This window comes from Hyperolius riggenbachi, chromosome 11 (assembly GCF_040937935.1).
Source record: "Hyperolius riggenbachi isolate aHypRig1 chromosome 11, aHypRig1.pri, whole genome shotgun sequence".
NCBI lineage: Eukaryota > Metazoa > Chordata > Amphibia > Anura > Hyperoliidae > Hyperolius > Hyperolius riggenbachi.
The window spans coordinates 219,904,984-219,923,435 of record NC_090656.1 but is presented as its reverse complement, the minus strand read 5'-3'; the positions used below and the strand labels follow the sequence as shown (position 1 = coordinate 219,923,435).

General features: G+C 45.3%; 1 protein-coding gene across 6 annotated transcripts in view; it reads left to right on the top strand.

The window, feature by feature from the left end:
* SBF2 (SET binding factor 2) overlaps positions 1-18,452 on the top strand; it is a 604,108-nt gene that overhangs the window by 364,390 nt on the left and 221,266 nt on the right. For all 6 annotated transcript variants that reach the window (XR_011024739.1, XR_011024738.1, XM_068260376.1 and 3 more), the window contains exons 15-16: positions 5,556-5,665; positions 9,033-9,182. Coding sequence is in view for 4 of the 6 variants with exons in the window: in XM_068260376.1 (XP_068116477.1) it covers positions 5,556-5,665; positions 9,033-9,182 (260 nt within the window). In the remaining 2 variants the exon portion in view is untranslated. The remainder of the gene's footprint in view (positions 1-5,555; positions 5,666-9,032; positions 9,183-18,452) is intronic.

Sequence of the window (18,452 nt, the reverse complement as noted above, 5' to 3'; positions counted from 1 at the left end):
ACACACAGTTAGGGCCTGCTCGTGCAGGGTTAGGCACCACAGCTCTGTATAAGAGCTGCCATTGGTGGAGAGCGAAGGGACACAGCAACCCATCTCCACCACTGAAAAATGTGTCTGTACACATTTACTACACAGAGCTGCATTGCAGGTGGTGTGAATTGCTCCAAGTCGAGGGCGTACAATAGCTCCCACAAGCCCTGCGATGGGCTTTTTAGGTCCCGCTCCCTCTTCCTGCCCGCATGCAGAGTAACGCAGGGAGTGGGGTATTACTTACCTGCTCCAGCACTGTGGGTCCTCTCCATGCATCACAGCCTCACACTCTCTGCTGCCGTTCACTGGCTCCTGATCACATGACCGTTGTGTGTCATGTGATCGGGAGTCGGATGATGGCAGCACAGAGTGTAAGGCTGTGATGCTGGAGGAGGGATAACCCCACTCCCTGCGCTACTCTGCATGGCGGGAGGAGGTAGCAGGTGGTCTCTGCGGGGGAAGGTAGGAGGGGTGGTATTTTTTAAATTGTAATTTTTTTCTTTATTGGCTGGCTGCACTTGCGGGAGGGGGGCGGGTTGAGGATCCTATGGACCCAGGGGGCCCAATGCTATCTTTTGCAGGAGGGTACCATACATTCTAGTTACACCCCAGCTCCAAGCCTTTCAATGCAGTGCTCAGACTGTGTCGGGGAGGAGACAGTATAGAGGGGTGAGTACTGCTTTAAATACCAACAATTACACAGCGAGACTACAAAGAACACTCTCTGGCCCATAAAGTCCCCCCTACCTGCTGGCGCACCAGTCACTAGAAATGGACAGAAGTTCTGCACAGCCTCCTCTCCTGCTCGATTTACAAGGCTGTAGTTTGGCTGTTGATCGGTGTGGTGCCGTGTGGTTACTCAGCATTCAGCTCCTGAACCTGGCGCAGGAAGTTCTGCTGTTTGTTGCCTGAGGTCTGTGGTTTCACCCTCTCGCTCTTTTTTGCAAGCCTCGTTAGCAGTGTTTTTGAATCAGGACTTTGGGGAGCTGTTAAGGCTTAAACAAGTCCATCCGTGGTTTGGAATCCAGTCTGGCCTTCGTAACCGGTTCTCCACCAAAGGAAGAAGTGTCTCTGCTGCCGGGAGTCCGACGCTATTGCAAAGACCTGTGATTTTAGCTGCAGATAATGCAGAGAACTGATCAGTGCAGAAAAGCACTCCTTATTTATCCTTTGGTATCTCCTTACCAAGCCAATTATTGACTTTTGTGATTGGCCATTTTATATTTAGGTTATTTGCAGCTACAGGTGATGTTAAGGTGGCACTCTAGCCACAACTTGTTTTACAGTTCTTAGTGGAAGGGTTAGGATTAGATCATATGAGTTTTATTATTTTGCAGCCTAATCCCTACCACAGTTCTACCTAATTATTATTAGTATTATTATTATTTTGTACTTATACAGTGCTGACATCCTTTGCAGAACTTTACAGAGTACATAGTCATGTCATTGACTGTCCTCATAGGAGCTCACAGTCTAATCCTACCATAGTCAGTCTAATGTCCTACCATGTTATTACTTTGTATTTATATACCTGTAGCACTGCCATCTTCTGCAGCACATTGCAGAGTACATAGTCATGTCACTGACTGTCCTCAGAGGAGCTCACAATCTAACCCCTACCAGTCATTGTCTAATGTCCTACCATGTTATTACTATGTATTTATATGCCGGGAGCACTGCCAACTTCTGCAGCACATTGCAGAGTACATAGTCATGTCACTGACTGTCCTCAGAGGAGCTCAAAATCTAATCCCTACCACAGTCACAGCCTAATGTCCTACCATATTATTATTATTATTATTATTATTATTATTATTGCTATTATTATTATTATTATATAGCAATGACATATTCTGCAGCACTTGACAGAGTGCATAGTCATGTCACTGACTGTCATCAGAAGAGCTCGCAGTCTAATCCCACCATAGTCATAATCTAATATCCTGCCATTATTATTATTATTGTTATGTATTTATATAGCAGTGACAGATTCTGCAGCACTGTACAGAGCACATAGTCATGTCACTGACTGTCCTCAGAGGAGCTCACAATTAATCCTGCCATAGGTATAGTGTAATGTCCTACCATATTATTATGTATTTTTATAGCACTGACATCTCCTGCAGCACTTTACTTGATACATGGTCACGTCACTGACTGTCCTCAGAATAGCTCACTATCAAGTGTCCCTTCTGAAATCAGGGCCACCATGCATTAGTTCCCTGAAATGTAATGCCAGGGAAAACAAGCACCTGCTTCCCATTGTACATGTGTGTAAAACGTGACACAGTATGCTTTGCAGAGATCAGAGGTGTTGAACAATCAATAAATAGCATAGCTAAAATAATTAAAAGCTTAATTAGCAGATAACTGCTGCTGCCACACCACTGTCGCGTGCTAATCACCATTCCTGTACTAATTAAGCTTTTAATTGTTTCAGCTATGCTACTTATTGATTGTCTCAACACCTCTGATTATATATTAGTCAGCAGGTTGTGAATAGATATGGAGTTTTATACAGGCGGTAAGAGTTTTCAAATCTTCCCTTGGTAATATTCCAGAACTGTAGTAACAGTAAATTACTAGTACGGTGCTTACAGACGCATCTGCCTGCCTGGGATTATCCCGGACTGCACAGAAGTGCGGCCCATTTACAGAGTGACAATTCACTAGAGGCACCTATACTTTATTCCCTGTGCTATCAAGGCATTTTGTATTGACCTGAGGAAGCGGGCCATGACCCGTGAAACGCGTTGTCCGTTATTCTTTTGTATAAAAACATTTTACCAGTTGAACTGCTGTCTATATCTTCTGGAGAGATTAGGGATTACCTCTTTTTTTATTTTTATTTATATTTTAAAACACTACAATAAAACACACATTGGCCGCCTCCATCCCCACCCATTACCAGTCAGACCTCCTTTGGAGGTAATAGCTTTGCAGTGTTTCTATCGTACTACAGGAGAGTCTCCAGCAGGACCTGGAGTACCGAGCAGGGATGATTAATTCCCTGCAGGCCTATACGGTGGTTGCAGGAACTGCAACCCACCTTTGTGAGTATATATCTATATACTTTCATCCTCCCTATACCTGACGATACTGGGCTTCCGGTCTCTCCCTACTTCTTACCTAGGTATTCTTGGTCCCTACAAGAATTACTGAAGAAAAACTCCCTATAAAGTGTCAAGCCGTTCACTGTCCATTTAGGGATGAGCGGAGAATGGACAAAAAATGTCAGTTTTCCACTCTAGTGGGAACCTTAGTAGTGGGAACCTCTCCAGTGGGAACCGCTCTAGTAGGAACCTTAGTAGTGGACACCGCTCTAGTGGGAACCTTAGTAGTGGGAACCGCTCTAGTGGGAACCTTAGTAGTGGGAACTGCTCTAGTAGGAACCTTAGTAGTGGGAACCTTAGTAGTGGGAGCCGCTCTAGTGGGAACCTTAGTAGTGGGAGCTGCTCTAGTGGGAACATTAGTAGTGGGAACCTTAGTAGTAGGACCCGTTCTAGTAGGAGCAGAGCCTTAAAAATAATCAGCAGGCTTTACAGAAACAGGTATGTTTTCTATTGATCTCCATTGTGGTAAATGGATTTGTTATGTCTTCCCTTGGCGTGTTCTCAAGTTGTTCCTATGCACACACGTGTTTTTAGTGACTTCTGTTTCGGTTGTGCAATATGGTGTCAGCCAATCACCTTCAGCCCCTCCGCGCTGCTTGTTTTAATTCCTGTCGTGTTTTGGTTTGATTGAAGATGAAAGGAGAACCATTTGCGAATGATCAAATGGCAACACGACCTGCTATTTGTTCTGGGCATCCAGCCGTGATGACAGCTCTGCTGTTTGCCTCCAGGCAACTGGTGGAATCCATTTTAATGGAAGGGTCTTGACTGTTCTATAAATAGTCGCACAATGCTTTCATACTGCGGCCCCCTCTGCCAGAAGCACTCTGATATGTTTAGTAAGGAGAGTTATCTAGCTAACGCTTTTAAGTATGCCTTAAGCTCCACTGCTCTGGCTACCCCTAAAGTCAAGATTGTGGTCTATTAACATTCACATGTTTGCAGACTTTGGGCCCTGGATACCTGAAGGATTTGTTGCAACTGCATCACACCTCCCACAATATTTGATCAAAAGTACCTAATAATTTGGTCACCCCCAGAGTCTACCTCAAAACCTTTGGAGCCAGAGCCTTCTGTCATGCTGCTCCTACACTTTGGAACTCCCTGCCACACCCAATCAGGACACCTCCATCCCTGGAAGCATTCAAAGCTTCGTTAACATGCTAGATGAAACTAATGACTGGTGGCTGGAAAGTGTACAGGTTAGGGGCTTTGCCTCTGACACAGGAGACCTGGTTTCAAATCTTGGCTCTTCCTGTTCAATAAGCCAGCACCTGTTCAGTAGGAGACCTTGGGCAAGACTCCTTAGCACTGCTACTGCCTATAGAGCGCGCCCTAGTGGCTACAGCTCCGGCATTTTGAGTCCGCCAGGAGAAAAGCACACTATAAATGTTGTCTGTGTGCTTCTGCCGAGAGAGTGTGTACCGCAGCCCCCGACCCCTCTTGATTGCTCGGCCAGCAATCCAACCCGGCGGATTGCTTCAGCCAAACGATGCCCGAGAGCATTATTCTCCCGACTTACCCCGACACTGTGTGACATCACTCCCACACCCTCCCCCCGCATAGGAACAGAACACATCACTAAAGGCTAGCGACACGTTTGTCAGCCTTGGCCCTGCAGCATCGCCCCAAAGAATTGGGTACCGACTCCAGCCCAGCAACTTGCATCTTGCAGGACAATTTGCAATTCATTTCAATATGAAATATATTAGAAATTGCTTGGTAGTGTGTGGGCAGGCAATAGATCCCTCTCAGATCAGATTTTAATGACCTGAGTTTCTACACAGATTCAATCAACTGACCAGAACGTTTGCATGGAGTAATGCTTTAGTTAAAGTGGATCCGAGATAAACTTTTACTCATTGCTTCATTGTGTTCCTTTCATATAGTTTATAGGGCATTCCTTAAGCCAAATACTTTTTTTCTTTTAATACTCTAATTCCCTATAAACTAAATAAGCCTCGCCCACAGCAGCACTGTAGCAAGGGCTTATGGGAGCTCAGTCTGGGCAGGAGGAGGAGGTTACTAGCCAGAGATGTCAGAGGCAGAGGGGAGTAGGGAGGAGGAGAGGGGACTGTATTTGTCCCATAACACACAGGCAAGCTGATAGCATCTCCAGCCCTCAGCCTGTAACAAACAGAACATGGCTGCCCTCATTGTATCACAGTAATAATCATAAACTGTTGAAGCTGTTTGCAGCTAGATTTGCTGTGTAAACTATCTAAACTTTCGATAAGATAGATAGACAAGTTACTTGTTATAGTTAGTTTTTCATCTCAGAGCCGCTTTAAAAATCAAGAGATTTCCTGTGTCTTCTAATTCTCTGTGATTTTTTTTTTTTTGTCCATCAGCATTATTTACAGTGTGTGATTTGTGTTGATTTATCGCTGACCCTTTAACTCTGCTCTACAGTTTCCATAGTGGACAAAGTCACCTCCGTTTTCAACAGCGCCCGGCGACTGGAAGTGGTGCGAAACTGCATCTCCCACATCTTCGAGAACAAAATGCTGGAGACCGAGAAGGTGAGCCTTTTAAAGAGAATCTGTACTGTCCGATTTGTACAATAAAAAAACATACCAATCGAGTCGCTGTGATCTCCTGGATCCCTCTTTGCCATTTCCACCGGTCCCCACCGTGATCCTGGCTTTTGATCGCCAGTGTTAGGCCGTGTTTACAAACAAAAAACATGGCCGCTAACCAGGAAGTGATGTTTGTGTATACAGTATATCTATCATGTTACAGTATACTACAAGTTTTTATTACATAGGGAATTATCTGAACTGCAGTCTGAGATTCCTGAGACAGGCAGCTCCTTCCCCCTCAGCAACTGAGAGCAGAGAGTGAGGAGTAAACAAAGCAGACAGAGCCTGCAGGGGGCGTGCATAACTTGTATTCATTACAACAGAGGCAGCCCATTCCTCCCTGGGTCGACAAAGCTTGACAAAGAAAAGAAGATTAGATATATTACAGAGACAGTGCAACTAGAAAAGGCTGCAGTAATCCAGACCACATTAGAACATGTATAGGAACTTATAGGATAGAAGAAATAAGGCTGAAAATTTTGTTACAGAGTCTCTTTAAAGGCTAACATGAAGCAAGAGAGACATGGAGACTGTCATATTTATTTCCTTTTAAACAATACCAGTTGCCTGGCTATCCTGCTGAACTTTCTGGCATCAGTAGTGTCTGTATCACACACCTGAAACAAGCATGTGGCTAATTCAGTCAAACTTGAGTTAGAGACACCTGATCTGCTGCATGCTTGTTCAAGGTCTATGGCTGAAAGTATTGATGGCAGAGGATCAGCAGGACTGCCAGGCAATGTGCATTGTTTAGAAGGAAATAAATATGGCAGCCTTCATATAATTCTCACCTCCGGTTCACTTTAAGACCGTATGATACTTTGGGCCTGATTTACTAAGGACAGCTCATGTCCTGAACTACTAAAGCATCTTCAAAAATGTTTAAAGGACACTTGAAGTGAGAGGGATATGGAGGCTGCCATATTTATTTCCTTTTAAACAATACCAGTTGCCTGGCAGTACTGCTGGTCTTTGATCAGAGTGCTGATCTGTACCACACACCTGAAACAAGCATGTGGCTAATCCAATCAGACTTGAGTCAGACTTCTGATCTGCATGCTTGTTCAGGGTTCCGCGGCTAAAAGTATCAAGCCCAAACTACACGTTACAATTCCACGTGCGATCAATCGAATTCGATTGGATCGATTAAATCCGACATGTCCGATCGGGACTCTATCGATAGTGTGATCGATTTTGGTTAGTTATCAATGCAAAATCGACCACACTATCAATTGAGTCCCGATCAGACATGTTGCATTTAAATCAATCCAATCGAATTCGATTGATCGCACTTGGAATTGTAAGGTGTAGATGGGGCTTTAGAGCTCTCAATTGGGTATTTCCTCACAGCTGGAGATTCATGTTGATTTCTATATAAGCTACTGTACCTTCATGTGTGATCAGTCTGTAAGTCTCTCGAGTTCCCCACCCAGACTCCATTCAGTATGGCGCGACTGACGGGGTGCCGCAGCATAACGTCATCCTGCTCACCCGACACCCTCCCTGGAATGTGGCACCTCCTCTGAGCTTCCGCCAAGCTCCTCCCATCCCGTCTGTCACCTCTCACAATAGATAGCATCGCTTGTAACAGCCGTAATATTTGAGTCTTGTCGCTAGGCAACATCTTTCTGTTGTCTGACTCAGAACTGGGTAGCAACCAACTCTGTGGTTTCTCATGAGCTACAAATCTCAGTTTGCATAGCAACGCAGTTCCATTAATTATAAGGCTACAATCAATAACACATCTGTGCTGAATTATTGATTAGATTATTAAAAAGACCCCCACAGCGTAACTCACCTACTCCGCGTTCCCTTCGCTTTCCTTTCCACCTGTGTCCTCTTGTACCTGCCGGCATTTTCACCGCCATGGCGCTGACCCGGAAGTATTTCCGGGTTACTTCTGGGTCAGCGCCATATCCGTGTAAATGCCGGTATTTATAAGAGGAACCGGTGGCGGCACAGAAGAGCTGACAGGGCGGAAAAGACAGCAAAGGGAACCTTTGGTGAATGATGCGTAAGATGAAAAAACACTGAATGCTGAAGTGGTTAAAGGGGTTCTGTGGCCTTTAAAAAAAAAAAAAAATGTCGCATCTACCGGCCACCTGCAGCTATCAAGTCCCAGGCCCTCACTGAAGCCCTTCCATTCCTCGCCGCCGGTCACCCGGCAATTATTCGTCTAACCAGACGAATAGCACTGTGGCCGCATTCCAGCTCGTTTCTTCGGGACCTTACTGCACAGGCGCAGTGCAAGAAAACGTTGTACTGCGCAGTAAGCTCGCGATGACGCGCACAAGAGTGAAGCAGAAGCCCCAGGTAAGTGACACTTTTTTTTGGGGGGGGGGGGGGGTTTAGAGGCCACAGAACCCCTTTAAGCAGACCATACATGCATTGATTTTCCCTGGCAGATTCAATCACACTGATCATATCTGCCAAAAAACTATAACGCTATGAGACACATCCATCAAAATTTCAATCGATTGGCAGCAAAACTTGATAAAAATTATGACCGAACGAAAAATTTCAGACAATTGGGAGCGTCCACTGCGTACTCTGCGGTTTGAAAGATTTTCAAGAGATTTTGTGGGGAAATATTTTAAAGATCTGTGTACAAATCTGTGTACATTGTATGGGGGGATTCATCCCTCTCTGATCAGATTAGAAACGGGTTGTTATGTGTGCCTAATTGGGTGGAAATCTAAAGGTGCCCATACACTTATTGATTTTCCCAGCAGAATCGATCAGAGTGACTGAATTTGCAAGGAATTGATTTCCAAAATGATTCCTCTCTGAATTGATTCCAATTTGATAGGAATCGATTGTTTTGTCACATGGGGTGGCAGTCTATGCATGGATGGTGACCCAGTTTTAGTCCCTATAGCGGCATAAAAGCAGGGACCATGCCGATACCATTGCAAGGCGCTCCAACTCTCCCTTATGAGTTTTATAGTTTTTTTTTTTTCCCCCATTATAGATATTATATCAGCAGGTACAGAAAAACCCGAGTTTGAGTATGATATAGGTGTTCACACACTCCATTTACCACCTAGCAAAGCTGATACCTGAGGAAGCAGCTAGGAACCACAAAACGCATTGTTAATTTGCCAGGAATGACAATCTTGTTTTTCATGCAAGGGGGTCAAGTATTTCTCTGTTGAAGTCCTCCACCTATAATACTTCCATATAAGATGCTTATGGTGGGAACCTCCTGAACCCATAAAAGAGAATAGAATGCAAGGCTTCTTTTACGAAGACTAAGATGTTGGATTTGTATGTAGAACAATTATGAGTCTCGTGTTCCTGTCTGCAGATGCTGCCGGCCGCCCTGCGTGCGCTGAAGGGGAAAGTGGCCAGACAGTGCCTGACAGAGGAGCTGGGCCATCACGTGCAGCAGAACCGGGCCATCCTCAACCACCAGCAGTTCGATTACGTCATCCGGATGATGAACTGCACGTTACAGGTAGGTGCTGTCATGGAAACGCTAGAACTTGGCTTCTCTCTGCAGTTCCTCATCTGTGGCAGAACATGTGGAGAATCATGTGTTCAGTTTGTTCATCCTGTGACAAAAATCAGGGCTTTGGGGTCGGAGTCATGGAGTCGAGTCGGAGCAGTTTTGGGTACCTGGAGTCTGAGTCGGTATTCTGAGTCGGGTGTCGATGATTTTTGAACAAAAACCCCCAGCCCTGGTAAGCATTAGACTAAGGAGTTGGAGTCGAGGGGTCGGAGCCATTTTGTGTACCTGGAGTCAGAGTCGGTGGTTTCACAAACTAAGGAGTCAGAGCTGAAGTCAGATGATTTTTGTACCGACTACACAGCCCTGGATAAAATGCTCTGATGCGCTGAGGTCACTTCCTACTTCCTAGCCTTCACAGGAAACACGGGGGGGTTTAGGCATGATCACGACTAACAAGTCAGAGCCATACTAATCTGTCACCTGAACAAACTGATCACACGCTTCTCTATGAGTTCTATTATTACAGAGGAGCGCCACTCAACACAAGGAGCAGCCAATCATAGGAGTTTGCTATCAGCTCTTAAAGACTACCTCCAGTATAAAGAGAGGGGGGGAGGGGGGAGTGGTCTCAAGGTTAAAGAGAACCTGTAAGAAGTTGGGAGGGGAGAATCCTCTGGATCCTAATGAGGTTTCTCCCTCCTGTACAGCATGGATCCTCCCCCCCACTGCGGCAGACAACAATACTTACTTTTGGGATACAGTGCAGACGCAGCACCAACTTTCCCCTCGGGCTCCAGTGGAAATAGTCAAGCCAGAGCGGGTCCACTCTACTGCGCAAGTGCAGAGATCTTTCACCTGAGCAGTAGAGCGGACCCAATCAGGCTTGGCTGTTTCCACTGGAGCCCGAGGGGGAAGTTTGTACTGCGTCTGCGCTGGATCCCACAGATAAATATCTCGTGCTGCAGGCGCTACTGTGCTTGCGTACATCGGCAGATGTTTGGGGGGTAGCCTGTAATGGATCGGGTCTAGACAGGACGACTGGGGGAGCGTCATTAGGCTCCAGAGTAAGTACCCCGTAGGGGCACTTTTTTTCCTTACAGATTTTCTTTAAATACATTCCTGATCCAACATAATTACGATGCAAGTGATTCTCTGACCCCCTTCTCGCGAATGCAGCCACGGCCACGTTTCCAAAGTCTGCTGAAGCTCTTCAGAAACCTCCGCCTGCATTGCCTCCGCCTGCCCCCAGCTCGGTAACCACCGATTAGGCTGTGACTGCCGAGCCGGGGAAGGGGGGCCATGGCAACGCAGATGGGGGTGGCAGAAATTTGGAAAAAATGGTAAGAAAATTAGAGAATGACTATGGTAAGGTCTATATGGTAGAGTCAGTAGGTGTGTGTATATAATCGGTGCAATAGTTGATGCTTATGGTACTGACGTTAGACTGGGACCTCACTAAGGAACAGCAAGTGACATAAACTTTACTCTAAGTATTGCAGAAAATGTACACAGTAGGGAGAAATAGCAACGCATCTGAATGACTTAGCAAGATCGTGTGCAAAGCCTTTTAAAGGCATAAATGCACCCAATTGCATCTGAAACTGGTGCCATTTACACTAATGGAGGATGTTAGTTTCCAAAACAGTTTGCATGCAAAAAATTGTTGTACTAGACCAGGCATGGGCAAACTTGGCCCTCCAGCTGTTAAGGAACTACAAGTCCCACAACGCATTTGCCTTTATGAGTCTGACTGTGGCTGTAAGACTCCTGCAATGCATTGTGGGACTTGTAGTTCCTTAACAGCTGGAGGGCCAAATTTGCCCATGCCTGTACTAGACCCTTCCACCGCAGTGAGGTCATCTTGTCAGAAGGGACCCTAATGTAAATGTCCGTTTGACCTGGGAGCAGCTAGCCATCATAGTAAAGAAAGGTGTGCAGTGTGAAAAATTAAACTTAAATTTGATACACAGCAAGATGGTTTGATGGCTAGCTGCTTCCAGGTCAAATGGACATTTGCATAGATGTTAGGGTCCCTTCCAATAGGTCGTCCTCACTGCGGTGGAAGGGTCTAGTACAACATGTTTTGCATGCAAACTGTTTTGGAAGCGAACATCCTCCATTAGTGTAATTGTTGCACCTGTTTGAGATGCAGTTGGGTGCATTTATGCCTTTAAGAGACGCTGCCCACCATCTTGCTGCCATTCAGACGCAGCCTGGTTTAGGATGCGCTGCCATTTCTCCCTACTGTGTACAAAAACGTACGTTTAACTTTTCTATTACAGAAAATGTGACAGCGCTATATAAATGCACAATAATAATAAGTATTGCCAGGGAATGAATACCATGCCACAACATGCTCTCAGTCCTGACTGCTCTCTGATAACTCCATTTATTCCCAGATATGTGCCTTTACATCTCTCACTTATCTGTTTCCTTATTTTGTGAGGATTTATTGGATGCTGAAAAAAAGCTGCTGTTTGTAAACTTCAGATAAACTCGCCGATCTGTGATAATCGCCTGGGAAACGCGAGCTCCAGCCAACGCTCTCTCTCTGTAAGAGGATATAAACACGAGACTAGATTGTTGAGTTATCTAAACTGGCTTAACGACTGTCCTTGTGTTTAATCTTGCTTACAATTATGGCAAGATTTATGGCTGTTTATGGATCGCAGTCCAGAGCTGCACTAAGGGGGGGTTTAACTGCTCATTCCGAACATTTTTACTCCTAGCCGGGAATGCTGTTTGTGATGTGGGCCATCTGCGGAGCTTGTTTACAGATCGACGCCGCGACCCCGCTGCCACCGTCGCAAGCCAAGATATTGCTTATCTGATTGGCAACGCAGAGCCCTGTATATGCTAACCTCTTCTCCTCGTGTGTCTGCTACATTCGCTAAAGGCCCATACCCACTACGCATTTTTTCTGACCGTCAATTTTTTTTTTTAAACGACAAACGATCGTTTCCGCGCTCTCGCGATGTGGTTAAATGCATCAAATTACGCAAACGATATTTGGTGACAATGCCCGTCACGGCAGATCGGATCTTTCAGATTCCCAACGACTACCGCGATCGCTTGTACTCTCATTTGCTCATTACACGATTGTACTCTCGTGTGACGTCGCATGCACCTGCGGGGATCAGGGAACGCTCATCGTCTGAGAGACTGCTATGATCCATCTTCCTGCGTTGTTAGGTGAGTATTCAGCTTTAGAATGGAAACTTTTATAACTCAGAGTTGAGAGTTGCAATAACCACTACATTTCCAAAGTTATTATTAATAATAATAATTTTATAGCGCTTTCTCCCTGGGGACTCAAAGCGCTGTGACCTGCGTTCTGCAGTCCCAAAGGCTCGGGAAAAGAGGTGGGTTTTTAGCCTTTTCTTAACCCTTTCGGGGCAGGCTGACTCACTCAGCGATGAGCCGCTGTGGACCCCTCCGCACACTTACATCAGAGCAAGCGGGGCTGCCAGTGAGAGCGGAGGGGAGCGCCAATCGCTGGGGGAATGGCAGGAAGGTGCATGGATCCTCTTCTCCCCCCCCCCCCCCTTACCGCCGCATCACTAACAGTGATCACTACGATCCGCCGGCGATCGTAGTGATCATTTGATCAGAAGCCATACGCGATGGCTTCTGATCACTGAGGGGAGATGTCAGCTGTCATATGATAGCTTAATCACCCCTCTCGGGGGCGCACGATCGCGGCGGAAACGGCGGGTGGTGAAATCCTACTACAACAGCCACAAGTGCGGCACAGGTTTTACTACGAGCGGTCCTGAATAGGTTAAAGCTGTCCACAAAACTGTGGAAGCGAGTTCCATAGAGTAGGGGCTGCATAGGAAAAGGCCAGAGCAACAAATGTTTTTAAGTGGATCCTGGGAATAATCAGATTCCTCTGATTGGCAGAGCAGAGGGTACATGGAGGGGCATATAGTTCTGCTATGTACGTGGGTCCCATGTGGTGTATAGCCTTGAATGTCAGCAGGCAGATCTTAAATGGATTCTCCATTTTACTGGCAACCAGTGAAGCGTTTTCAGTACTGGGGAGATGTTTGACAGCCAGAGGCGTATCTAGAGGGGCGCAGGCATGGCTTGTGCCATGGGCGCCCATGGCTGCCCCTTCCTTTCACATGCTCCACCACCATACTGAGAAATGCTTATCGTTACTTATACTTGGGCTAATTCTAGCAACCTATACTGGGGTGGAGGGGGTTACTTATACAGGGGGAGAGCACTCATCTAATTACTTATGCTGAGAGGGCAACCTAAGCTGATTGACTACTGTAAAGTTTAGAGGGGTCGCAGCCAGCACGCAGTACACAGATGTATAAAATAAAGTCCATTTATTGTGCAGTAGAAGAAAAACCGCTTCAGTTCAGCAGTAACAAGTGGGAAATAAACAGTCGGCTTACTTCAGCTTTGTAATAGAAAGTCCAGCAGGTTCAAACAAAGTTCAATTTCCATCAGGCCAATACCATACTAACAACCGACCAGGGTATGGTTTGGCTTCCATCAAGTGATCTCCAATATTCCTTGTTAGGAGATTCCGTAGCAGACATGCTACTCCTCCAACACCTCTCCTCAGACTGCCTGTGAGGCTGCTTCTTATGCCTACATTTGCATCTCATCAATACCATATTAGTGAGGCTCTCAGCCCCACTGACAACCACGTGTGTACCTAGGTGGGACGGGAAGGCCCGCCCTTCCTTCCCTCCCATCCCAGGAGTCCGGCCCTGAAAAGAAAAAAAACAAGCAGCAACTGCTTGCTGCCAAAATCCGGACTCCTTTCCTAGGACCACACAAGGTTTTAAAGTGACCATAGTCCAAATACCGGGGAAATGTACCTCCCATCTACTACCCAGCCCCGATGGCCCCTACATTACCTATACAGGAAGGGCTACTTCTGGCTATCTATCCTAGGGGGCGACCTCTAACTACTTATACAGGGTGGCTAACTCTGGTGACCTACACTGGGGGCTACATCTGCTTAACAATACTGAGGGCTAATTCTCACTACGTATACTGGGGGGGGGGGCACATCTGGATATCAATACTGGAGGGACATCTTCAGTATGCATACAGGGCATAATTGGATATGGTGAGCAAATGGATATGGGGAGCAGTTTGAGTGTTTGCCATAGACGCTATATTACCCAGATACGCCCCTGGTGACAGCTTGCACGTTTGCTCTAACTAGTGATGTTAGCTATGAGTAGCTGGGAGTAAATGTAAATTAGATAGTGCTGCCTGTGGCAGAGGGGGGATGTTAACATTCTTATGCTGCTGCCGCCTATAGCCGATGCGGTCCTCGTAATTCCACTACTTCCTTCCTAAAACCCAGAAGGAGGAAGTAGTGGCGGTACGTGGACCTTGAGTGGAACGCATCGGCTATAGGCAGCGGCATAGCCAAGTTGAAGTCGGATGAACCTCTGACATAGCGTTCAATAAAAATGTGTTTTCCTATTTTTTATTACCCATATAGTTATCATATTTGCTTTTGTGCACAAGTAATATTGTCCATTTACAAATTACAAGTTCCCAAAGTACAGTTTATCTGCTCTGAAAGCTGCCATTGCATTTTATTCACAGCTGCTGTAATTCTATATTAAAATCTTGCAGTGAGCTCTTCTCAACTGCGTGCATTGTAAAAGCAGACCGAGCTCATTTTCAACACAGCTAGGAATGTAGCAGCCAAAGGAATGCAAACAAAAGATAATGTTATCACCTTTTTGGATGCAGCCAGAAGCTGCCTACTGAAGCAGGGAGCTTTCCACTGAAGAGTAATGTGCTGTGTTTAACTGTTTGTATGCTGTTCTGCTACACATTTTGTTTTTTTTTGTGGCAGTAGGTTTAAGGCTGTAAATAATCTCTTAAAGCAAAGAAGTAATGCTGAGTTTCAGACCCCTCTAACCCCCTCTGCTTCAGCCAGTGCTATCTATTTTAAATTTCGATTACGAGTAGCTATTTACTCATATCTAACTTCACTAGCTCTAAATAAAGTGCATTGGGATCTGTGACTGATATCTCTGCGTTCTGATTCAAGCTGAGTCAGTATGACCACAGCTCCCTCCGCCGTCACACAAAAACAAGAGATTAGCGGAAAGCAAGAAATAAATTCCCACTTCCACCGCATTACACGCCGCAATAAAATAACCCCCAAACTCTCTATAAATAGTTGTTTGGTTTATATGACAAATTCCCCAATTCTGGTCTAGTCTCGGCAGTTTATAATAAAGTAAATCCCATTCCCATCAGCGCTCCTGTCTGGCGCATTACACGGCTCGCGCTCATTACCGCCTGGAGAAAGAAAGAAGAAAAGTTTATTATAACTTTACGGCACACTTTGTTTTACAGCGCTGAACGCAGCTTGTTAATGTACGAAAACAGGATGCAGCCACTTAACCATGAGATGTTCTTGGCAGGTCTTGTTTTATGTTATATTGTTCTCGTAAGCCGCCGCTGTCATCGTCCGCCGCAGAAGAGCAGCCGGGCTGTGATTGATTCGGGGACAGGGGTCCTAAATATCGAAGTAAATGAATGCATAGTACATTATCGCCTGTACCCTCTTTTTAAAGTACCCCTGAACTGCTTTATAATAAACATACTTTTAATGCTGATTCATTTGTGGTGCTGTGACATATGTTACAGCATCATCCGCCCTCTCCAGCACCCCCCTGTGCCCCCCACTCTGCTCAGCCAAAATATTCTACTTGAGCAGAGCGACAATAACGGTCGGGGAGGAAGTGACAGTACTTCCTCCTCTCTGCCCATCATTAGTCCCGCCCCCACCACTCGCCGTTAATGGTTCTGTTACAGCATACAGCGTGCTGGGCAGCTTCGCTATGTGTGGGCTTTTGTGGTAATTGAGGTCAGAACGATAGTGTACTAATGCAATTATTAGTACACTATCATTCTGACCAGGGGCAGGTGGCATAGCTTAAAGAGACACTGAAGCGGAAAAAAAATGATGATATTATGATTTGTATGTGTGGCACAGCTAAGAAATAAAACATTAAGATCAGATACATCAATGTAATTGTTTCCAGTACAGGAAGAGTTGAGAAACTCCAGTTGTTATCTCTATGCAAACAAGCCATTAAGCTCTCCGACTAAGTTAGTCATGGAGAGGGCTGTTATCTGACTTTTATTATCTCAACTGTTCCTGGACTATTTCCTCTGCTAGAGGAGAGGTCATTACTTCACAGACTGCTCTGAAAGACTCATTTTGAATGCTGAGTGTTGTGTAATGTGCACATATTATAGAATGATGCAATGTTAGAAAAAACACTATATACCTGAAAATAAAAGTATGAGAATATTTTCTTTGCTGCTAATCTTCTAGTAATTATTCATAGTACACAACCAATTCATTATATCATATTTTTTTTTCGCTTCAGTGTCTCTTTAAGAGTGCCTACATCTAAGGGCCCCATGAAAGTTTTGCTATGGGGCCCCATGATCTCTAGCTATGCCACTGGTTCTGAACTTAAGTACCACAAGCCCACACACAGCACAGCCTCCCCTGCACGCTGTGTGCTGGCAAAGCATATAGGAACCATTAGTGGTGAATGGAGGGGTGGGACTGAAGGATGGGCAGAGAGGAGGAAGTACTGACACTTCCTCCACACCCATCATCCATGTGAGTATTTCGGCTGAGCAGAGCGGGGGCACAGAGGGCGCTGGAGAGGGAGGCTGGTGCTGTGTGACTTATGTCATAGCACCACACATAAATCAGCACTAAAAGTATGCTGATAATAAAACGGTTCTGAGATACTTTAAGTTATTTTAAAGAGAATCTGTACTCTGAAATTCTTACAATAAAAAGCATACCATTCTATTCATTATGTGCTCCTGGTCCCCTCTGTGCTGTTTCTGCCATTCTCTGCTGCAAACCTGGCTTGTAATTGCCAGTTTTAGGCAGTGTTTACAAACAAACTAACCAGCTTCTAATAGGCTCAGCTAAGCAGAGTGTGTTAGTCACACAGAGCCTGCAGGGGGTGTGTACAGCTTCTAGCTAATCACAAGCAGCCCTGCACATTCCAGTCTGACTGCCTCAGCCTGACTGTGCCGACTATAGAGAGAAGATTAGATCATATAACAGAGATAACACAGCTACTGTGCAATTAGGAAAAGCTGCAGTAAGCCAGACCACATTAGAAAAGGCATAGGAACTTATAGCATAGAAGAAATAAAGATAAACAATTTGTTACAGAGTCTCTTTAAGCTCTCTCAAAGAGGCACTGTAATGACATATAGTAGAATGCAGTCAATTATTCCTGATAGCTACTTTTATGGTAATTGTCCTGATTTCAGCATCAGAAACCCTTACCTATATATATTTATTGCTGTGCATCAGTATGTATTCCCACCACCCAACCCAGCCCCCCCATGATGTTTAGCTTAGACCCTACTTGTCAGACTCCGGCCCGCGGGCCAAATCTGGCCCTAAGAGCCATTAAATTTGTCCCTCAAGTGGTTTCCCCACTTTGCATTATGATTGGCCCACTCTAGACCCCCAGGGAAGCGATATTGGAGGTGAAGCCCTAGAACACCAGGGAAACCATATGGGGAAGGTAGGGGGAAAGCTCTAAACACTAGGGAACTGTATAGGGGAGGGTGGGAGCCTCTAGACACCAGGGAACTATATAGAGGAAGGTGGAGGCCTTTAGACACCAGGAAACTTTATAAGCGAGGAAGGTGGCCAGTAGACATTGAGGTTGGCTCGAGACTAGGTCCCAGGGCACAATTTTGGCCCACTTTGTATTTGAGTTTGACACCCCTGGCCTAGACTGATTAGCTATGCACAATTCTACTCCCAGAGCATTCTGGAAGAACAAGTATATTTTGTACTGGCTTCAGAATTCTTAGAAACAAGCATTCTGCAGAGCTGCGCCTGACAGGACTAAAGATGTCACCACTTGTGATACATTTCAGAATGTAAAGTGGGGTGAGGAAATAAGTTGTTTTCTAACGTTCCCAACAATTCTGTTTACTCTTAGTTACCTGTGGCTGATGCATCCTTTACAAACTGGCGATGACTTGGGGAGGGGATGAAGCCTTGGGATCCAGAGGCACTGAAGAGTGTATAAAACGATCACAAAATAACATTAGCGGATCTTTGCTGAGATTATACTATGGCAATTTTGAGTCACACAACATATTTAGAACCGCCTGTTTGATTTTTTTTTTAAATCTCAAATAAACTTTATTTATATATACATATTTCAAATAGTGGTGGAAAACAGGTAAACTACCCATTCACTTTAAAGCGGACCGGAG